This window comes from Coptis chinensis, chromosome 3 (genome assembly GCF_015680905.1).
Source record: "Coptis chinensis isolate HL-2020 chromosome 3, ASM1568090v1, whole genome shotgun sequence".
Taxonomy (NCBI): Eukaryota; Viridiplantae; Streptophyta; class Magnoliopsida; order Ranunculales; family Ranunculaceae; genus Coptis; species Coptis chinensis.
In genome coordinates this window covers 78638943-78662923 of record NC_141458.1, presented here as the reverse complement: position 1 = coordinate 78662923, position 23981 = coordinate 78638943, and the positions used below count along the sequence as shown (strand labels likewise).

At 36.0% G+C, this 23981-nt stretch overlaps 1 protein-coding gene and 2 long non-coding RNA genes across 5 annotated transcripts; 2 read left to right on the top strand and 1 right to left on the bottom strand.

Moving 5' to 3' along the window:
- Window positions 1-684: 684 nt before the first annotated feature.
- LOC147510976 (uncharacterized) lies at window positions 685-23838 on the bottom strand. 2 transcript variants are annotated; one of them, XR_015216908.1, is made up of 15 exons: window positions 23701-23838; window positions 23161-23247; window positions 21941-22148; window positions 20885-20989; window positions 20669-20801; window positions 19460-19607; window positions 18292-18334; window positions 17556-17664; window positions 4292-4354; window positions 4059-4167; window positions 3618-3800; window positions 3023-3099; window positions 2496-2776; window positions 1193-1277; window positions 685-1099 (listed from the first exon to the last, which is right to left on the bottom strand). It is a non-coding gene; the product is annotated as an uncharacterized LOC147510976 (long non-coding RNA). The 2 variants fall into 2 exon arrangements; XR_015216907.1 differs by lacking the exon at window positions 18292-18334.
- On the top strand, window positions 10887-12411 carry LOC147510978 (uncharacterized). The gene is made up of 3 exons (XM_086599355.1): window positions 10887-11100; window positions 11180-11507; window positions 11875-12411. The coding sequence occupies exons 1-2, from the start codon at window positions 10906-10908 to the stop codon at window positions 11441-11443; spliced, it is 459 nt and encodes a 152-aa protein (XP_086455481.1). The 5' UTR covers window positions 10887-10905; the 3' UTR covers window positions 11444-11507; window positions 11875-12411.
- Window positions 15377-16360, top strand: LOC147510977 (uncharacterized). 2 transcript variants are annotated; one of them, XR_015216905.1, is made up of 2 exons: window positions 15377-15453; window positions 16094-16360. It is a non-coding gene; the product is annotated as an uncharacterized LOC147510977 (long non-coding RNA). The 2 variants fall into 2 exon arrangements; XR_015216906.1 differs by having other exon boundaries at window positions 15377-15463.
- Window positions 23839-23981: the final 143 nt, after the last annotated feature.

Sequence of the window (23981 nt, the reverse complement as noted above, 5' to 3'; positions counted from 1 at the left end):
ATCAACAAAGATACTCCAGTTTCTAATTTAAATTACTAATACTACATTCCTTTTTGGTGATAATATGCATCGAAGGCATAGGATTCATGTGCAACTACATTATCAGCTGATGAAAAAATTGGCTTGGCTTAGTAGTTCGGCCCTGTCTTCACTCTAAGTTCAGATTTTGTGGTGAACCCAATATGCAGTAATACTAAAATGCATGTATTCATGATCAACTCTTGTATAGTGTATAATTCAAAATATTATATATAGTATATGCCATATACCTTGCGTTTCAGGCTTTCAGCTGCTCGATCCATATATTTACTCAACACCATATCATATCTCAACAAAATGTCACAGATTGTATCATACTGGCAAGTGGCAATGCAAGTTTTTTTTTGTCTGTAATATACATGGCTACAGCGATTTCAGAGATATCTGTCATTCTTTTCACCGTGGTTTGATGACTAGGGATAGCTCTTAAAAGCCATTTGTACACAAAATCTTGACTAAAAGAATGATTAAAGCAATATATTTGTCAAGTTATTGGGCCAATCTCTGTTTTTTTTCGCTATCAATTATTGGGTCAATCTCAACCTTTATAGAGTTGAAAATCAAAACACATAATATTTACAATAAATCAACGTGAAAAACCTCAACTATTTAATTATTAGATATAAGATCTCATTCAATGCTAGAAACCTTCTTAAATAAAAGATATGGTAGTTTCTACACCAAATTAAGGTGCACAACATTGAAAATGTTTTGCTATATTAGCTTCATACTTAACAGAACGTGAATGAAATAACATTAGGACCAAAGTTACTTATACTTGATAGACTTCTACGTCAGTTAAGAATGGGATTATACTTGTTGCATGTAATATTTTTGCCTCAGTCGCAACTGCCCTTCCATTTTTCAGTGGAGGACCAAAGCCTTCATCGTTAAAGCTCTCTACTTCTGGCCAGATTCCAGTGTCCATGACGCCCACTATGACGTTGCTCTCGTAGCCACTCTTTCCACATTCTATACTCGAACCCCATGAAATCTGATGATCTTGTCGTGTGAAGACTTATTGTTCTACTCAGAAAGACGAATACAATCTCTCCAATGCCTAAAGATGCAAATGTGTCAAAGATATCACTTGAATAATATAGTATGTAAGATGCTATGCTTTACTTATTAAAATCGAAGTTAAGTACTATACTAATTGTCAAGCTTTTTCCTCTCTCTAGCAGTGAGTTTGGCTGCAAATCCATTGAAACTTCTTTTGTTGCTATGAACCAAGGAATCTGAAAAGTATACAAAATATAATCACAGGCATAGTACAAAATATCCCGATATATCGCAATATTTGGGGATATCTATCTAGATTTCAGAGAAAGATATATAAATATCATGATATGTTCAGAGATATATACGACTGCAAATATCGATGATATTTTGATGATATTTGCGATATTTGGGGATATTTAGAGATATTTAGCGATATTTTGTGTATATAACAATTTTATTTAATATTTACCATTATATTCCAAATAAATATAAATAATGTATCATGATATATCAAGAAATATCTACAATATCCATGATATTTGTCGATATTTTGGATATATACACGATATTTGCATGTGAAACAATGTCAAATATCCCCCAAAGAAGAGGATATATCCATGATACATATCCATAAATTGAATATCGATAAATACTCATATCTTGATATTTTGTACTATGATCACAGGTGATTAAATCGGGATACAAAAAAGTAGAGAAATCCCCAAGTAACATGAAAAATTAATTAACTAATTTGCAATAATTGTACTTGTTCTCAAGAACTTGTTCCAGAATGGTCTAGTGGTGTGCTAGAGGTGAATATGTGCTCTTTAGTGAGAGCTCCCATAAACAAAATGTAAACTTTCATGAAAACAAAATTAGAATTTTCATCATACATTCATACTCTATCTTATAGTCTTCTTATAAACATTTAAACATCCATGATAGAGAATAGTCCATTCTTTTCCTTTTTTTTGGTAAGACTGGCTTAGGGGCTAAAAAACCCATACCATATTTCACATAAAAGAAAAGAAGGGACAGACAAAACATGTGTTTGAAAAAAAGAAAAAACCAAATGGCATCATCAGCAAATTAAAGGCAGACCAATAGAAGATGCTTAAGAAGGAGATTAGAATAAAATAGTTAGTACTTAATCAATTACATCATACTAAATACATGAAGCGAAAAATGCTGGTGAGATTACCCACCAAATTGAAGCCATTGAATGTATTGCCGCCTGTTTCAAATGGGGAGGACAATTCTCATGGTAGAAATGGGGGAATTTAATCAGGGTATTCAGGGAAAAAGCAAAAGAAGTCGGATAAATTCTGTCATTGATCTGCCAACTTATCGGCACACCCGTCTACCTCTCTATACCACCATTGTAATGTTAACTCTCTTGATTGACTACAAATCTCGTTAATATCCATAAATAATGGCTGAAATGATGAATGTACCTTTTGAATTTCTTGGTAGCAAGCATTATCGACGATAGCTATGAGAAGCAAAGCAGTCTGTTGTAGACACAACTCCAGCCATGCATTGCCATAGGAAAACTCTCCACTCATAAGGCAAGTTGAACTTCCAAATTCTTGAGTTGTCTCTAGCAACGTTCTTTCGAAGAGCCTAATAATAATTGGTATCCAAGTTCCAGACTAATGAGGGCCATCACACAAACAAACAGAAAGAGGAAATCCACTTGAATTTCTTTTCGACCAATCTATATTTCCAATATTGCCTGCAATGGAAAAGGCAATATGTAATCACAAAGTATTCCAGTTCTACTCACATAAAAAGAAAAAAGTCGTATAGATAAAACAGGGCAATAATTTGATATGAAACATTTATGACTATTCAGTTTAATATGAATTTTTTCTTCCTTCGATAACAAAGCATAAGACCATCAATCAACATGGAAAAGCAATCGTACGTATAACTCATTTTTAGGAATACAATATTCTACGATATCTAGAAGTCAACTTACTGGTTCTGGTATGAACTTCTGCCTTTCTGTAGCAGCTATGTGCTTGTCTTCTCTTAGCCTCGTAACTATCTTTCACCCTGCAAATGTCATCCACATTTCTCAATGACTTTCACATACAAAACTATTGAGTGAGTTATGTTATTGCAACATTCAACAACAGAGACCAATACTCTACAACAATGTGCAACGCAACATATATAGAGATAAAATATGGAGGCGGTTTGCGTAGGGAAAGGTAGGCTTATCAGAAATAATTCGCAGATAGAAAATACCTTAGAGTAACCACTTTCAACAATCAATCAGAACAAAAAAAGGCTTTTAAGATAGCGTCATGATTCATATAAGTGATATACTTAATATAATGCACATATTGGCTGAGATGGTGTCTCATATGCTGTGTATACTGATAACAATCTATCCCCATTGTAACTGCAAATGTTGAGGATGAGAAGGACACAGGTCCAGCAGCATAAGCTGGAATAAATCTACTTTGTTCTTTGAAGCAGAATTTCATATTGTACCTCTCCAACCAATTCAAGCCACCCATTAATAAGTTTACTTGGAAATGAAATGTAACTATAGATGACTCACATACCTTATTTAGCTTCGCCTCCACTTTTCTTAGCTTAATCTTTAACTCCGCAATATCCCCGGCCAGCTTAGATTCCCCCTTAGCCTCACCTACTCTCCCATCATCCACATCCTTAGTTATGTTCAACTTTTCGACATCCTGTTTCAACTCCTACACATCCTTGAGTACTTTCATGTCCATAGCAACCTACCAAAAAGAAAAAACCAACTTCTTCTATATAATGATTTCCTATAAGAGATATAAGTACTCTAATATAACATACATTACAAAATAAAAAGATCACGGGATATTAGTCATACTGGAGAATGGGATCGACTGAGGAGAACGACTCTCAGTTTGCTCTATTCGATGTGTCTTTAATTATCTTTCGTGAACTTTAAAAAAAAAAGTGAAAACAGTAAGAGCAATGAAACAAACCAAAACCTAAGAACTTTTCATACTCACCAAGCTACTGATGATTTCCTCATCTTTCGTCCTAGAGAAGACTCTGATACTAATCAAAAGTCCTTAGTCCTTACGAACCCCTTTTACTACTGAACATGCATCCAATTTACTGTATTACTCAAACAAAGTGAAACCAAAGAAAATAAAATAATTATTATATAATATTGAAACACTAAAGGAAAGATAAAGAAATAAGAGCCACAAATGTATATATAAGAATTGATGAAACCAACCTGAGAATTGTGAGAGCGACGATTGAATGGTTTTTTCTGGTTTTACCACATCAAAGGACTTGGCTGTAGATAATTGAAAGCAAAACAGAGTTTCAAAATAATGTATTTAAAACAAACTCAGCAAGACATTCTATCAATCACTTAAGATGTACACTACAAAAAAATTGAGTTTAGCCGACGGACCCAGGAGAGATACACCGACGGCTATAATCTGTTGGATGTTTCCAACGGTTTTAGCTCGTTGGCCTCTAAAATATGACCGTCGGATTAGTTATTAAACATATCGTTAGTTTTTTTTCTTACCCGACGGATATCCCACTGTTTTAAGCCGTCGATATAACCGACGGTTAATAACAGTTGGACATTTTCGACGGATATTTTATTTGTACCGACTGTTCTTAGAGTTGGCGAACCGGGTTGGAATGAAATATCAAAAAACATAAGGATTTAACAGAGCGAAAAAACGTTTCAGCCTTCCCACCCAAAATAATAGAAGGAAACATAGTCCGAAAATAGAAGGAAACATAGTCTCACACAACTACATCAAACAACAGCCGGCAACAAAAGGTATTCTCTCTCACTCCCTTACACACTTTTGTCTTAAAAATCTCTCACCCCCAATTTTTTGCTCTTTTTCAAGAAATCCAACGCCTTCTCTATCTTTTCAATGCCTTCAATCAAGGTGCGTGTTTATTTTTTTTTTTTTCCTCTGATTTGTGTGGGTTTCTCATTCTAAACATTAGGTTGTATATAAATTAAGTTGATTTTTTTAATGTGTAGACAATGAGTCTGTTTTGAAGTGTGGTCTTGTTGATTTACGCCAACTATTTGCATGATATTAGATGAATTGTCTTAAAGATAAATCTTTGCAAGTTGGGTGTTGATTAAAATTTGGGTTTTGGGGTGTATTGGGTTGGAGGATAGTGATACATCTTTTATCTAACAGTGTATGTGAATGGTGAATTTTAGTATTGATTCCTTGTTTCTAATCTGATGAGCTTAACTCACTAACCTGAACTATTAATGAAATTAGGCGAAAAAAAATGAAATCTTGAGTTTGGATGCTATGTTTGGGTGTGAGTGATTATAAGATGCATGAATATATATATATGTTCTTATTTTATTTTTTTTGTTCTGAATTCCTCTCTTTTCTATTTCTTTTAGAAGTTTCTTAAGTTATGGAGTCAATGAGTTTGATAGACAAGAGTTGGATTAACTTGGACAATTTTCGAGATCCACGTTTTATAAAAGGTGTTGAGGATTTTAGTTCCTTTGCCGTGGAACACCATCACAACAAGAATGTTATACCATGTCCTTGTAGAAAGTGTCGAAACCAAGGCCCGGCAATGAGTCACGATGATGTTATAATACATTGTTTTAGCCATGGATTTGACAAGACGTATAAATTCTGGTTTTTGCACGGTGAGAAGGAAAGGCCAGAACAACTCAATGAAAGTGGATCAAGTTTTCAAGCAAATGTGCCTGTGGTGGACATGAATGCAGCATTCACCATTCTTGCGGAAGAACTTAGTCTTGATAACTTGGATGCTGTTTTGGGTGAGGATCCAGGAGGTCGTACCGAGGGAGAAGAACTCGTTGAAGGTGTTGAGTTTAATGATAATTTGTGTGAAGCCATGACTGAATTGTATCCTGGATGTACTGACTTCTCTGTTCTTAGATTTGTCGTGAAATTGCTTAATTTGAAGATCACAAATGGGTTGAGCGATAAGGCTTTTACTGATTTGCTTCAACTACTCCGGATGGCGATGCCTAGTGGTAATAAGATACCCGAGAATGCCTACAAAGCAGATAAGATGATTAAAGACTTGAAGTTGAAATGCCGAAGATTGACGCATGTAGAAATGATTGCATCTTGTATTGGGGAGATAATGAATTTGAGGTTTCTTGTCCTACATGTGGAGTTTCTAGATACAAAACTGCAACCATTGAGCAATTGAGGACGCGGACCAGTAGGGTGCCTGCAAAGGTTTTGCGATACTTTCCTCTTACTGATAGGTTGAAGAGATTGTATAGTGTGGGTTGGGTGGCGAAGGAGATGCAGTGGCATTCTACTGGGGCATCAAAGCCTGGTACAATGAGGCATCCCGTTGACTCGGCAGTGTGGAAGCAAGTGGATTCGAAGTATCAAGATTTCTCTGCTGAGCCACGCAATGTTCGTCTGGGACTAGCCACTGATGGTTTTAATCCTTTTGGTACTTTAGGAACACAATACAGTTCATGGCCTGTAATGTGTGTGACATATAACCTTCCCCCTTGGCTATGTATGAAGTCACAATTCACCATGCTTACAACACTCATTGAGGGTCCAAAACAACCGGGTAATGATATTGATGTGTATTTGCAGCCCTTAGTTAAAGAGCTGCAAGACTTGTGGCGTGATGGGGCGATGGTTAAAGATGCATTCAAAGGTGAAGTGTTCAAAATGCGTGCTATTTTGTTGTGGACAATCCACGATTTACCAGCTTATGGAAATATATCCGGTTGTAAAACTAAGGGAAGATTTGCTTGCCCTGCTTGTGGTCCGAAAACTGCTTCTTTATGGCTTAAGCATGGAAAGAAGCATGTGTATATGAGAACTAGACGTTGGCTTCCATTGACATCGAAGGCTAGACATGATACAAGGGAGAGCACGTATGATAAGACAAAGGAACTAGACGAGCAACCAATTAGGTTGACTGGTGTTGAAGTTAAGAGAATGACCAAGAATTTGAAAATCAAATTTGGAAAAGGCAAGAAAAGGAAAGATGGCGAAGGTGATGAACAAGAAGGCAATGAAGCAGTTTCATGTTTTTCCAAGCGGTCTATCTTTTTTAGGCTCAAGTATTGGAAACACATTGTCGTTCGTCACATCCTTGATGTCATGCATATTGAAAAAAATGTGTGTGAAATCCTTCTTGCTATGATGTTGAATACGAAGAAAACTAAAGATAATGCCAAAGCACGCAATGATTTAAAGCGTATGAAAATTAAAAAAAAATATTGGGTGACTCAAGTTAACGGGAAACGAGTTATGCCCCAAGGTATTTTTTGGCTTCGAAAAGAAGAGAGGAAGTTGTTCATCCAGACCTTACAAAATCTAAGTGTGCCTGTTGGCTTTAGTGGTAATTGGTCAAATATTGTCAAGGGTGATTGTGTGGATTTGAAACAAATGAAGTCACATGACTATCATATTTTGATGCAACATTTGCTCCCGGTGTTGATCCAAAGATGCGATAGAGATGGGAACGAAAAAGAAGCTCGATCTATTATTACAACTATTTGTACTTTCTTTGGTGCTTTATGTTCCAAAAAAGTGGAGATCGAAACACTGAATGTACTGGAAAGGGGTATGATCAAGGCCCTGTGTGCTCTTGAGAGAATCTGCCCACCCTCACTATTCGTTTCTATGATGCATCTACCTATTCACTTAGCTTACGAGGCTCGTCAATGCGGGCCTGTTTTTTGTAGGTGGATGTATTGTTTCGAAAGGTACACAACTTGTTTCTGTTTTTGTTTCCTTTGTTTCAACCTCGCTTCCATTGCTTCTACTATAGTTTAATTCTTTTTCATTTTTTCCCGCTTTGGAAAGATACATGAAAATCTTCAAGGATTCTGTTACAAACAAAGCGCGTCCCGAAGGTTGTATTGCGGAGCATTACTTGAGGGAGGAGACACTTATGTATTGTGCCGGATATAAAGGAGGAGGGGGTCTGTTAGATAAACTTGATAAGATGGTGATAATGAACCGCAACTTTTACCGTGATTTTTCAGATAGTGTGGAGGACAACCCCGCTACCAATGAGGGTGGACCACTTGGCCCAAGCGCGACGATAGATTGGAAGGTGTGGAGTATGAACAAGCACGCCAATGGGTACTAAAAGCCATCTGAGTTATGCGTTGAGCGCACACATGTAAGTATATGATGTGTCATATTGACATTGTTGGATACTAAACTTAACGAAATAATGTGCATGTTATGTGACTAACTTTTATAAGAAATCTGTGTAGGAAATATAGTAGCTTCATTGAGGACAAAGAGAACAAGTGCAAGGAGGAGGAGGGGCAAAGATAGAGTACCATCCTCGATGATTTCATCACTTGGTTGACAAAAGAACCCGAATTCTTGAATCGAACGATGTTCATTTTAAGGATTTGGTTAGGGGACCTACACGGTTTGCTACGGAATACCATAAATACCGCGTGTCAATGGGTTTCTTTTTATCACCAAGGATTACCGTAAAACTAAAAGGAACCAAAATAAGCGGGGTTAGCACAAGCCGCATGACCACCTTTCGCTTCAAGTGCTAAGGACAAGAATCCAATTGATGGAGATGCAGATTACTATGGTGTCCTAACAAACATTGTTCAACTAAACTATCGTGGAAGGGTACAAGACTGTATTGTTCAAATGTGATTGGGCTAAGTGCACACAACTTGGTGTGAAAATAGATGAAGAAGCAAACTTGAGGTCGTTAATTTGTCTAATCTACTCAGTTCAAACCGTATATCGATGAACCATTTATTCTTGCAGAAAAAGCTGCACAAGTTTTTCTATTCACAAGATCCAAAGAATCTTGAATGGCATGTAGTGTTGGAGGTTCCAAAGAAACTGTATTTTGATCAAGATCACCTTTGTCTTGGATGAGAGAGTGCTAAGTGATTCAGATCTAGGGCCTAGCAACCTCGAGCTTCCCTTGGTGGATGAATTGATATTCAATGCCCCAGAAGACATGGTTGAAGTTGTTGAGAGTTCTAGAAAAAGAAGGATGACCAGAGTTGTTGAGAGTTCCAGAAAAAGAAGGAAGACCAGAGGATAGCGACTCTATATATGTATTGGATTAATAGTATCTTTAATTTACTTGCTCACTTTTGTTGCTTTTTTGGATGGTATTTGTGTTTGTGATTTATTATGGTACTGAACTTGGTCCACATTATTGTCTGCATGTTTATTTTTCTTTCTCAAACACATGTCTATGTGCTAGCGCTAGTCTTTTTCTTTCAACATGTATGTTTGTGTGCTGGTGAGTGGGTGGGTGCTGCTGCATTTTGTGCATAAGTGTATATGTATGGTGCATGGTATTTTGTGTGTTATGCTTAAAATGAGTACTGCCTGATTTTGTTGGTTTGTAAAGCTCTTTGGACCATGGAGGATCATCTAACACATAGCCACTCACATTCACTAAGCAACGACCTTGATGAGAACATGGGTAAGAGCACAACTTTTACTTTTTTTTTTTTTTTTTTTTTTGTAGTTCTTATGATAATGTATATATGCAGATGACACACACGTTTCTGGTCCATCCACTCGGTCTACAGAGACAAGAGGCCCTTCAATTGGTATCTCGGAGGAAATTCCCGATGATTACCAAAAGAAAGTTCTTACGTTTAACAGTTTGGGTCAACCAAGTAAGCCCAAAAAAGATGTTGATTTCTTCATAACCAAATTGGGTCACATTGCTCGTCGTGACATCCCAATTCGCTTTGAGAACTGGAAAGAAGTTCATTTGGACAAAAATGACAAATGCATCGTAGCCAAGGTTGTTGGGCTTTAGGGAAAATGTTTGCATTTGAGCACTTGAGTTCGATTGACATAGATTGGACACGCGAAACAAATTCAGGCTTGCGTGGAAGGAGTACAAACATGAATTGTATAACAAGTACGTAAAAGATCAACCTCCTTCCATCGTGAAGGAAAATCCCCAAGATGGAATTCCTTTGCAAGATTGGCGACGCTTTGTAGATAATTGCCATTCAGAAAAGTTCAAGGTTTAGTTATTTTCTTTGTTAACTTATTTCTCTCTCTATTTCTCTCTCTTTGGATCACTCTGGTAATATATATGCAATAGCAGAACACTCAGCAGTGCCACTCATTCACTCATTCATTTAGCCGACGTAGGCGAGTATTGGATCTCAGCCCCACGGCAAGTTTTATCTTGGGCTGGACTTCTTTGCTCATTCAAAGGTTGCATGTCAGTTAGACTTCTTGCCATCATGACAAATACCAGAGTGATTACAATAAATACTTGCTGACAACCGGCAAGTATATTTATTTATTTTGATATATAGAGTTCACCTCTACTAACCTTCTAAGTCATGCAGGCTTCTAGTCTAAGGAACTCAGCCAATCGTAAGAATCAAAAAAATTCTTCATGTTTGGGAAGGAAATCTGCAGCTGTTGCTCGAGAGGAGATGGCTATGGCAAAAGGCGTCCCTGAATCATCGATTGGAAGGGTGGAGTCATACAAGTTTATCCATAAAAGGAAGAGCGGGTAGCACAAGATCCGAATTGGTGGTTAGTATCTTTGGAAATTTCTCATCATATCTTATGTACTCTTGTTGGACTTTTAAAAATATAATGTGGCCTATATATTTGACTATGTCATATTAATAGGAAAAACTTGATAATTATACTACTTTGCACCCGGAGTCAGTAGAGACATCAGTGGATGATGCACTCACACAGGTTTGAAGCTTTGATCCTTGAATAATTAATTGGTGTTTTTGATATATGTTGCAGCTACTAAGACTTTTATCCATTTATCGTAGGTTCTTGGGCGGATAGTAGAGGTCGCTTTCGAGGCCCGGGGAAGGGGTGCAAAACAACGCTAAAGAAGATGAAACCCGTGATGCAGCAAAATATTGCTTTGATGGAGAAAAATACAAGTCTTGAGAAAAAGGTAGATGTGCTTCAGGCTTCAATTCTAGAGAACACAGCTGTTTTGAAAGCCTTTATGAGCCAAGGACGAACCTCTATGCCTGATGTTTCATCGCCATGTTCTAGTCATGCACGTTATACCCCATCTACACCGGTAATAATCTAAGTTATACGATAAATGGTATGATCACCACTTTGATGTTGCAAAGATTGACAACTCTTTTTAATTTCAGGTTTTGAATGAATTCATTGGTAAAGAATGTGACTTGCGTGGTGGTTGGCCACTTCGAGTTGTGGCTAGGGGTATTGTGCAAGATGTTGATCCTACTATTGAGTTTGGTGATAGGAGATTAGAGGAGGGGAACTTTAAGGTTTATGTCAATGTTATTTATGACGGAACTGCTGCACTTCCACTTTCTCATGATGCGTGGAAATCAAAGCTTGGCGAGATTGCTCAAGGAAGTGTTATTTGGCCCAAAGAACTGTTGATGTTCTAATATATTGGTGAAGTTCTGATACATTTGGATTCCCATCCAAATAAATAGGTTTTTGATATTTTGTGTAAATAAGAACGTGTTTACATTAAAGTTCATACTGCATAAGTCTATGCACTTAAGTCTTTGGTTGGATTTTGTAGTCCAAAGTAGTAAGTAAAATATATAAACCATGAACTTTTGGTGTTTTATGTATTGTAATGTTTTTAATGGACGTTGCATTATTATAATTTGTTATAAGCTATATTTTACTAACCCCCTCTTTTTAACTCCGCCAGTGCAAACTATTGTCAAGTTTGCATTGCCGGTCCCAAGCCCGGATAAAGGAGGAGGGAAAAGGGCAGTGTACTTGTCTCTGTTAGTTAATGAGATTTTAAGTTATTAATTATTTATTTGGTTTTTGCTTACTTTGCTTATGTTTTTTGGTTTTATAGAACACGAACGTGAAATAGCTAGTGAAGAAGTTGTAGGAGATGGTGTGAATGATGCTAATCATAGTGGCAATGCCCCAGAACTTCTGAGCCATAGAACAATCATAAACCAGGTGATGTTATGTTTCTTCCCACTCGTTGCATTGACAAGGTACTGCTTTTCTTAGTTGTATCATATCTACTTCTTGACTCGAAGCATAACCTGTTTTAGCTATTGAAAAGGAGAAATGCATCGTGTAATAATTGTACCAGTAGCTGAGGAAAGACGAAAAGTTGCGTTGTGAATAATGTGAACAGTAGCTTATAGATGGTTGGCTTCTGCAATGCTATACTTAGGATTTCATATTTATTGTGTTTAGTTACTTGGGTATATTGTAACTGTGGGTTATATATGCTTCTTTCCCCTGCCAACTTGCAAAAAATTTATATCGACTTCATATGTTAATCTTTGGCTAACCTTGAAAGTGCTCCTCAAAAAAGTGGGGCAGAATTCAATGGGTGTGATAGGGCAGTACTGACTCTCTTAAGCTTTGTTTCTTCGATGGTCTCTACAGTGATCCGATGAGAAGCTCTTATTTTATTTACTACTATATTTTTTCTTCCTCCGTCCCCTCGCTTGAAACTTACCAGCTGATTTCTAGTTCAGCCAGATAGCCTTATTCTCCCGTGTTATCTATATACTAATGGTTAATTTATCATCAAGATATTGTTTATAACCCCGAGTCTAGCTATCGTTTTCCTCTTTGTTTATGGTAAAGTAAAGTTTCCTTCTTTTTTATTGAAATTTGTATATATGCTGAGATATAATGAATCTTTAGTTGATATTTAGTGAATGAATGAGTTGTTTTTTTATTTTTAGTGTATATATTCAATCACTTTTCTGTATACGTCAGTTCAGAATCCATGTGTTTGTAGAGATAATGTAGAGACTTGAGTGTTTAGAATTAAAAAGGGTGATAAATGTGTAAATGGAAATTAGATAGGAATAAGAAACTATGTACTTCAAAGTTCTTGCTCGGTAGGGATTAGGAGCCTATGATTTTTCAAAGGGAAGTTGAAGGAAAGCTTCTTAAGTCAAACCGAGCATGTAATTACTTCTTAAGTCAATGTGCATATAATAAAAATTAAATCGATCATATGGTGACGAATGTAATGTGGTGGATGTGGAATATAAACAAAGGTAATGTATATCTTAGATACTTGGTCCTTTGTCTCGTTCAAAGTCCGGGTGTATCTATATGGAGGTGATATAGAGTTCAACCCCATTTCTTCTGTTTGTTTTGTTCAAAAACAAAATTTCCCTTTTCAACCGTCCCGGTCTTTGCGTATTTTCCGGTTAATATTGTAATTACTAATCCTTGCAATGAGATATGGCTTGTTTTGGAAGTTGGTTTTACATTATTTCAGCTTTTCATTTGTAGGGATCCTTGTGAAGCATACTGATTCGAGTAGACAAGAATTTTGAGGTAAACCTTATTCTTTATTTAGGTGCATTATGGTGCTTGAGCATGAACATGTATATTGACTTGTATAATATGTAGATTCACTTTATTGAAGCTCGAGTAATATTGAATAATGAATCGCAGAGACCGGTTTTTTTTGGTTAGTGTTCTATATTTTAGCGAGTTATACTAATTAATTTTTCCTTTCTAGGTTTTATCTCATTTATTCAGAGTATCAGACTAGGAAAAATGAACGGTACTTTCAATCCCCAGATTTTGGTGGAAAAGTTAGCCCGGCTCAACAGTTCACAGCAAAGCATAGAGAGTATCCTTTTGATTTTAGCAGTTGGAGATGATTCAGATTTCAAAATTGTTTTCAAACTGCATGCCCCTTCGTTTGTGCTCAGTGCCTTATCCTGTTCCCTTTTGTTTCTCTCAGGTCAACAAATTTAGATTCATGGAGTCCAGAGCAGTTAAAGATGATGAGTTTTAAAGCCTCCAGAGCAGCTGGGCTCCAGCAAGGAATACAATGTCGATATGATACCTAAGGTATTATTTTAGCTGTTAATGCTCACTGCTGTTAGATAATAATAATCACTTGACTCTCATCCTAGCAAAAAATATCTATAAAAGAATGAGAAGAGGAAGTGTGTGGGATCTGTTTGATGGGGGTGGCGTCCTTATGTCATTTTTTTGGCTAATATGTTGAATTTTGTTGTTGGTTTATAGTTCAAACCCCTAGAGGAGGGCCAGTGGTTGATCTTTGAGTCATTTCTCGACTTAACTGGTATGTTGGCAAGTTTTCAACTCAGCATGGATGTGATTCGGGACCTCAATTGTATTAGTATGACTACGTAGAAAGAAAACAAAAGAACAAAGAGCAGTTTCGAGGCATCTAATAAAGTTTATACAGCAAGTACAACTTGTAAGATATTGCTGCGGGAAGCTGATTTTGCTTACTGCATGCGTAGGATCTAGAGTAGACGTATCGTCTCTCACGATCATCCATTCAGGGATCTTGAAATTAGACCCTTGGATCTCTAAAGCTTTACGTTCGACGTGTTGCTTTGAGTAGCGTTCTGCCTTGGCGAAGGCAGCAACTCTCTGTCTAGCGATGTCAGCTTTCATGGCATCGCTCAACGCTTCTGGAAGGACTTTCTTGTCCAACCCTAAGAACTTCTGCTGCTATTTTCGACTGCTATTGTCTGCTGCTATTGGGAATCGCGCGCAACAATAGACAACTTTGCGTTGTCTACTGCTATTTTCGACTGCTTCGCGTTTCCGCGAAGACTTCGAGCTTTATCGGCCTTTTTCTTGAGAAAAAAGTCGATTCGTTCATTCAAGGAAGCGTTTTTAGGACACTTAGCCTTGGATAGTTGCGCGCGATTCCCAGTAAGAGTTTCGCGATCAGATATAGCTAACTACCACCACCAGAATATTTATAGTTAACTTAAAATGTTGGCGCTGCTATTTTGAGGCTCTGTTATATAGCATTCAAGATTCTTAATTCTTCGTTTATTTCGATTTGATATTTAACCGTGTAATTTTGCTTTGGTGAGTATCTCTAGGTCTTTACGTGGTCTCGATGATGTTAGGCCCGGTTACTTTACCAACTAAGCTAGCTGCCATTTTGGCTAACTATTGAGTTCATCGTTAGAAATACATGATTGTTATAGATGTTGTTTCTAGGAAACATTTCCTTGTCCTCGTTGTAAGGAAAGCTTCTCATCTTGTGGTTTTCCTTTTGTTGTTCCGAAAACTAGGGGGTATGCAAGTTAAAAACATTCAAATCTATTAAGACAATATTAACTTCTTTCTTACGGTGTCGCTATAACTCCTTATAACAAGCAAGTTATCTAGATGTACCTTACTAAGATTCTAGTTTTGATAGATTAGCTGTTATCTATAACTCCTTATTAGCTGGGTTATTCTTGCTTCGCTAGTGCCCGCCACTCTTTGGAGTTTGCTAGTCTTTGGGTGTTGTTGCTTGGGTGCCCGCCAAGCTATCGCCATGGACCTGGCGGTGCTTCTCCGGTGGGGTGTTGCTGCTTTCGGTGCCCGCTTGCTGCCATGGGTTGGAAGAGACCCTCCGGGATGTCAACCATTTGTTTGGGGCTCTCATTTACACCATGTGTCCAAGGTAAGTTAAGGTAAGCAAATCAATTTATTTAACTATTATTATATGGCATTTCGGGCATTTGCTCGCTCTAAGTGTTGTTTATGGTGGCACCTACATGCTTAACAAGCCGAGTGCAAAGTAAGTTTCTTCGCACCATGATATCCAAAACTTATATGTGCCTGGGTTCTCGCCTATAACTTCCATATACAAACCACCCTTATAGTCCCTGCGGAGTATGTTTAGCAAATTGGTCCCACTTGAATGAGATGGATTGGATAGTGGCGATTTGAGTGGCCTTATCCTTTTAGGTAGTTTTCTGTACAGAAAAAGGTGATTGTTTGTCCACAAATCTAGCAAGTCTATGTTACTTGCTGCAGCTCACTTTCATCCAAGTTGAATTTAGGACGTCATTAGCATCTCAATCGCCTAAATTTCTTATGCCAGTAATACTTGACTCACCTCTAGATTACATCTTAAGTTATGACTACTATTTTCTATCAATTTCTTGAAAACATTACAATAAATCGTTTTTCACAACTATAGTGTAATGTTGTTGCCTATGGTGAAATATTAAATTGTCTTTGCTTGAACATAATATGATGTTTTGATCTCATACAAATATCTCTTCTTAACAAAGATTTATATCTCTTCTGCTTTGTAGTACATTCCTTGAACAAATATGGGTTTTTATGGACTTAAGAAGGCTCATGAACGTGTCGATCTCATTGCATACCTGAAATCAGCAACTTCATCTTAAGCTACTCCCGGCGCTTCAACAAGAGTAAGAACAATAGTGGGGACTGGTTGAGCTTGTGTAGTGAAAGGTTTAGTAGACAATATATGGTGTTAGTATTTGTAAGCTTTAAAACAATTTTGCTCCTCGTTTTTACCTGTTTCCACGGTGTACTAAACGAATTTGTAAGCTTTATTTTCTTGATTCATTTCTACATGTTTATCTAGTCAAGGTGTTCACAATGCAATCTTGGGGGTTAAAGAGTTTTTGTTATGTTGTACAGGGTTTTTATTTTGATGTGAGTAGAAGAAAAATAAAAATTTTTTTTAAAAAAAAATTAACTCTTCCGACGGATTAAATCCGCAGGAACATTCTTTACCGACGGCTACAAACCAATCGCCATGTGGTCAAAAACAGTTTTGGCGTCCAACATAGACCGTCGGCATAGGTAACTTTCCGACGGTTCAGAGCAGTGGATATGTTTCCGACGGTCTTAGACAGTGGGTAAATTCCGACAGTTAATAGCCGTCACATATCCGTCGGCGTAGCATATTTTAGCCAACGGCCTATTTCGACGGTCCAAAACAGTCAGTAGGCTAACCCGACTGGCCATTTTCCGACGGCTCTCCGACTGCTTTAGGCCGTTGGGTATTATCTTTCCCGACTGTTTTAGTCCGTTGGCGAAGGTCATTAGTTTTGTAGTGGTAGTAGCACACTCAAGCGCTCTTCTACTGAGCTAAAGATCCTTTCGGGATACATAGAACCATAAGATAGATCAAGTCTAACAAAAAACCTTTTCTACAAACAAAAAGTACTAATAAAGTAAAGCCTAGGTATGTTATTTAATTTCTTCTAAACATGCTACTTTTCAAACCCAGTGTTGAGTAGCTTATTGATGTGGTAACCACACTGAAAAGCATATTGATATGTCTATATTGATTTGAATGTGCCAATCAAAATTTTCAAGCGTGTCGATAGTGCATGTCAATAGTTCATTGAACAAATTGTGAAATCTGGACAACACACTAAAAAATATGTATATTGTCGCTCCAAAACTTAAAATGTCTAAAATGATATTTTAATCCAAAAATATTTTAAACTATCAAGAACTATAACTCTTCTCAAACTATCTGAGTGAAGATAAACCTGTAAGCGATTTTGTAGTAAGTCAAAGTTACTAACTTTGCATAGTACTTAATCAAAAAGATATTTGTTAACCTGATAGGGAGTACACATTCGAAGTATTGAGCGTATAATTTGATATTTAGTAATTCTTCAAGATAGGGCCAGTGGGATTAATTTAACATTGACCATCTTTATTCAAAGTATGTGATTCTAACCAAATATACACATTTAGAAAAAATTGGAAGAAGAAGAAGAAGAGAAATACCTATTAATTGGAGAATTTTAAATCAATGATTGTGGCTTGTGCAGAAATCCCAAAAAGATAGAGGTACCCGTTCATACTCGCTAATCACCGTGAGATTGAAGCCATACAACTGCATAAAAGATCATATTCAAACAATTCATATATCTAAGACCAAATTAGAAAGTTTGATAATGACATCTCAAATTTGTAAATTTACTGTAAATAAAGTTCATATAATTTACTTGTATGACGTGTTCATATCAAGTGTGCATGAACCCCGATGTTTTAGCCAACATTCACATAAAATATAATATTTCAATTTATAAAAACGCGTCTGGATGGAATGTTCCACTTGATCTAGTATATTGGTCGTGGCTACTGGTATAGTTCCATTAACATTGTCAAGCTTTGTATAACTCTAAAAGAATATAAAAGAAACTAAGATTGTAACCATTGTGATGAATAGATCTCTTTTCTTGAAGAAAGTATAATCTAAATTGTATCCAATGACTTTTAGGGGGTACGGTGAGAGCAATTTAATATTGTTTTTAACATTATATGGGTAGTGTGACACATTATATATAAACATCTGTGATCTTTGTTGGAAGATGTTTTCTTCCCAAAACAGCCATATAAGACCATGAATTTTCAAAGAATAGGTAGTAGGCAATAAACATACATTATTTCACTACATACATAGTAGCAATTAATTACTAGGTAGAAGCTTGAAAATGATACTAAGTAGAAGTTTACTAACATGTGTATGCTTTCAGAAAGTATTCATGAATCAGGAGATATACCTGTAACATATCCTCTTAATCTCAATATATACAACACATTATTCTGCAAACTCACCACTCGAATAGATATGGAAATTGCAATACACACAAAAGCAACAATTGAAGTACAAAACTTAGTCAAAGGATATATGAAAACAATTCCAAGAATCTAACACGAAAAAATGGGGATGCATATGCCATTTCAAAACTAAGAGATACCAAAATTCAAAGTAAACTTTTGATTACATGAGCTAATGTAGTAAGGAAGTCATGATTCTAAACATGGTTCGAATTTCTTAGTTTTCATGTCAAGGTCAGCAAATTAAAAACCATGCATATACCCAAATGACTTGGTTATAAGAACTGTTTATAGTTTATAAGTTAGACATATACTTGATTTCCAGAGATTGCAAAAGAAAGAAATTAAGACCACTTTCAAGCTTCAATTGTCTAGAGAATTCGGTAGCTAGTGTTTAAAAAGGCGAGTTACTAATGAGAGGAATTACTTGCCTTCAATTCGCTTTGTAATTAGTTTGGTGCCAAATAGCTTACTTGAAGATAAAATAGAAGACCCTTAAGAAGCGCTTCTACTCATTTTTCAAAGGCACTATATACATTGTTATTCCATAATGAAACAATCAGAAATTCACATAAAAAAAAAAGGGATAGAAGTTAGAATATAAATAGAAAAGCACTCGAATTTGGGCAGTAAAAAAAAATGGAGTATCTCATATAGCCATCAGAATTGAAGAGAAGAGCGATGAGGGTTGATGGCAGCATCCAAGTCACAACTTCCTTTGAATCCCTATATAAGTTTATAGTCATATCCAATGAGAGGTATTTGTACTCATTAAATACATGGTTCAGATAATTAAGGAAAACAATCAAATGAACATACATTAGTTATAGATTCTTTGAAGTAACAAATCCAAAGTAAAAAATTAAAGCGTTCAATTAAGGTATGTGTTAACTGCATCTTTTGAATGAATTTCTCATTTTCTAGTGTTATTTTATTGATTCGATTAAATAGAACGAAAGAGAGATTGTTCTGTTCCTTGAGAGTTCAGGAAAAAAAGGACTGAGTCTTGACAAAATACACAAAATAAAATAAAATAAAATAGGTCTTGACAGAAGAAGAAGACGCACCTGTGATGGAGCCTCCATCATGGTGAGAAGATGACCACTTGTTAATCTCATCGATCTCACATTTTATCCATTCTACCGAAATAAAACCCATTTCTCATTAATAAAGAATTCAAGAGTCTTGCTTGATGTATTCACCATTTCCTTGTTTCTGATGAAAAGATCATACAATCCATCACTCCTCGATTGCTTGAATTTATATCAAAAGAGAAGCATACCACCTTATAGTGTGGTGCATGACGTAGAAAAACTATAATTGAATCCTAGAATTTGGGGGGGGGGGGGGGGGAGGGAATATCCATTGATTAAGGGTGGGGTTACAAACGTAGTGCTTCCTTAAAGAATGACAAAGAAGCTAAGTAACCATTGGAGGAGCCAGAGAACCCCCAATACGGGGGAAGAGAGAAACCAAGCGGATCGCATTCGATATAATCAATTTCTCATCCTTTGGCCGTCATTTCAAGGAAAACTGCTTGGTTATCAATGGTTCTCTTCAGAATGATCGAAGGTGGCATATTGAACAAAGAGCCTTGGTAGTTTTGATAGTATGTAGATACTCTGAAAAGTGAGGCAAGTGTTTTGGGCATCTTTTCTTTGATTTTCCTATTTTTTCGTAATTAGTAATGACACGTGGACACTCTAGAAATGCTTCCTCAATTGAAGAGAGTAGAGCTATAATATATATATATATATAAAGACATCCATTGATATCAAATGCATAAAAGAGAGTACTCAGTGATGCTATTACTTATAAAATGAAAGCATATAAATATCACATGTTTAACTAACTTTCATAGTAATTTGTAGAGAAAAATTTGCTCAATGTTGTAGCATTGAGGTGAATGATTCTAAAGCTAAGACTTTAAAATATTCAATAGACATACATTAATATTAAGAGTATGGTATCTTACCAAAGGAGAGTTTTTTATAATTTATGGACCCTGTTTAAGTGTCCACGCATTTGAATGTTCAGTTGGGACCTAAGGGTCCTTGCAACTGTTAGATATGCACGGTCTCAGTTATTGACATCATAAAGAAAATGTATGACCCACATAGGTCTTGCAATATTCAAACATTCCTAATACCCCACAAGTTAGCTAAATACATATATAAATAGGTGCAAAAGAGAATGAAGTGAAATCCACACTGAGAAGGAAACCAAGTAACCATATAAACAAAGTAAGAGCAATCAATTGATAGGGATTATCTAACCTGTAAAATTTGTGATGCTTACAAAGGTTACCCTCATATGGATATTATTCTCAACTGGTGTGACATGTATCAAGTTAACCAACAATTTCCAGGGTATTTCATTCCGTTACCAAATTCACATTTGTAGGGTAACCTATCAAGAACAGGAAACTAAGTTAACCAACAAATACGACTATGAAGAGGCAAAGGGTCATGCACTTTAGAAAGGAGGGTTACTTGAACATAATGGTTCCAATGAAAGTGACCCAAAGAGCAGCATCCCAAATGGTGGAGAAATGAGAGCTTTTAAGAATACACACGGTGGTAATCTAAGTAAGCCATCTGCAATTAATATTCTAAAAATGTTACGTTACGGAAAAAAATAATAATTATGTGCATAAATAATAATGTAGGTAGTCACAACCTAAATACATTTGTAATTCACTCACAAAATTTATATACAACACTCAATAATAAAAGGATAATAAAATGGAAATAGTAAATAGAGTGATTCTGAGTCATTTAATGATGTTGCCACAAAAAAACACAATGGGCTAAATTAAAAATTCTTTGTGATGAGATGGATAAGCATGTTGAAAATATTTACTTGGGCCCAACCCGAATTTCAATAGGCTAATTTGTTTTGTCAACCCGTGCTTCACATTGCATTGGTCTAGTACGTGTATTAACACTTTTTAAATTATGTTAATCTCCTGCCGTTCGTACCTTCTAATACCAATGTCTCCCTCCAATCAAAACTATTGGCAACTTCTAGAGTGTGGTATCATCCTTTTTCTATTAGTTTTAGTCTCTGGACCAATTATGAATACAACATTCACTTACAAATAAGTATTACATGAGCAAAATTTAGGCATAGTGCAAATAACTTCACAAAAACTATAAATTACTACTACTTAAAAGTTAAAAATGACTAAATTCTTGGAAATAAATATGCTTATTTAAAATGTAAATGAATGAAATTCTTCATCTGTGATTCACACAAAATTTGGAGATACCTCTGCCACACTAAAACCCCTGAAGTCTTCATTGGTCAAGTTGACTTCTTGATATATGCGGATGAGTTTCCTAACAGGTTATGTGATTGTAAATGCGGATATCAATCTTAGAACTATATCGAACCCACTACTTGTATCTAAAATTGACTTGAGAAAAAACTACATATTACATTAACAAATGTGCAAAACTACAAAAAAGAACCTCTGGCAAAGAAAAGAAAACCCACAACCAAAAACCTAAGTAGGAAGAAAAAAAATAAAAAAAACTTGCTTTTACCTCGTGATTATGCCCACCATTATGAAGTTAATTTCCAGTAGATTAATCTTCGTGGGATGAGAGAGGAGGAAAGATGATGGGTTTTGGGAAGAGGTACGGTGGGTTATAGAATAGTGTTTGTTTGGGTTTTCTACGTGAAGAAGAAAGTCGGGTTTTGTGGAGTCGAGTTTAACTTCCTTTTTTTTCTCCACTTTTTTTGTAATCTCCCCTGTGACATATAAGAAACACTTCATGAGCCATTTAATAATCGATTCACATCGATTGTAATCATCAATTAAAATCTTATATACCACTAAGCATGTCAGATCTAATTAAGATATCAACAGTCAAACACATATAGACCACACAAAAAAAAGACTACGCGGGTACAAAGAAAAAGGTCGCTATTTAGTTGGCTAACAAAAATAAATGAGAATATAAACCAATTGCATAAAAGCAAAGGCTATTCACATGGTTTTAAAATTTTCTGGTCCAAAGTTGCCTACAACATTAATGGCAACAACAAAGCAACTACTCAAAAGAAGAAAACGACAGCGCCAAAACGTAGTACTGTTTACTACATTAGTCATTGACATTTTGGGACTAACAAAATTTTCTAGGATTTCTTTTTGTTTTATGACGATATGTACTGTCTTCTTACATAAATCTTGACGGGGAAGAAATGTTTTTTTTATGCGACGAATTGTTTTTTCTTTTGGGTTTAAGTGTTTAACTTTTTGAGGTTTACGTAAAATTCCATTTTTCTCTCCTCTTTTTTCATAATCCCCCTGCTGACTTGGATAGCCTCAGATCATACATTTTAATGGAATTAATAATAATCTCCAATCATGCTTTTCATAGAAAGAGAAATGCACAATAACCCAATGTGTAGACAGAATAAGTTCACTGAAAGCATTAATTGAAAAATAGCATAGGATCTATTGACAACTATGTGTGACCTCGGATATTAACAATAACAAAAAAGACAGTAAACATTAGTAGCTTGCGACATCTAGGAACACGCTTGTATACAGGTCTAGCATTTAGGTACAATAATCACTTATATTTTTCTTTTTGACAGCTTTTGGAAATCCTAATTATACATAAACAATTAATGATACAACAATAGCATCAGTTCCATATGCAAACTCATATGAATCAGTCAACACATATACTTATAAAATTCAATCTAGATACAAAGAAAAATAAAATAAAAGATATTTAAATTCACCAAAGCATACCTTGTAAGACATTTGCATCTTTTTTCTCTCTCGAAAGAGAGAACATGGAATATGACTTGCCAATGACTTCAACCTCCTAACAAATCACTGAAAGTCCACAAATAAATGAACTGATTAGTGCAAAATGCTTGAGTAGCTAATACAAAGGCGGACAACTATGGCAAGTCGGAATACTCCATTGAGTTCTTAGATACCAATTACATTTGGTGTCATGTGTGTGGTGTGCAAAACTTAATCTAGACACTTAATCTGCTCATCATCCTCAAAACAATTATTAGTGTGACCATTACTAATACCTTCCCAAGACCTTTCTAAGCATAAAGTTGTAAAATTCAACCTCCAACAGTATTTATCAATAAACAAATTCTCGTGCATCATAGTTGCTGATTAGGGGTGTTGACTATATATCATCAGACATCAATAGGGATATTGTTTAGTGTCCAATAAAACAATATAATCTATAGACACAATTATCAATAGACTACACAAATCAAAAGAACAATGCAAACCAAAAGAGTAAAAAAAATTAAAATATTGTACCTTGGAAAGGCTCAGCTGCTTCGGAGGCAGTAGCAAAGGGCCAACTTGAAGCGTAGAACAATCACCCGTAGAGGGGGAAACTGAGTCATTAGAGTGGTGAGGAACGACAACAGAGCAGAGACACGAACAATCAACACGATTATTCTTACGATTCTGACAATGGTGGACACCCTCATAGATGAGGAAAAGGGATTGTATAAAGATGACGAATGCTGAAAGTATTAAAACTTCAAACAATAAATATTTGTTGAATTCAAACGACTTGAGCGTAAACTTCTTTG

What these genes read in the sequence shown, in the direction of transcription:
- LOC147510978 (XM_086599355.1), top strand. Translation starts at nt 10,906, where the DNA reads ATGAAACCCGTGATGCAGCAAAATATTGCTTTGATGGAGAAAAATACA. An exon ending in GTTATACCCCATCTACACCG is followed by an intron (nt 11,101 to 11,179) that starts GTAATAATCTAA and finishes TTTTAATTTCAG; the next exon opens with GTTTTGAATGAATTCATTGG.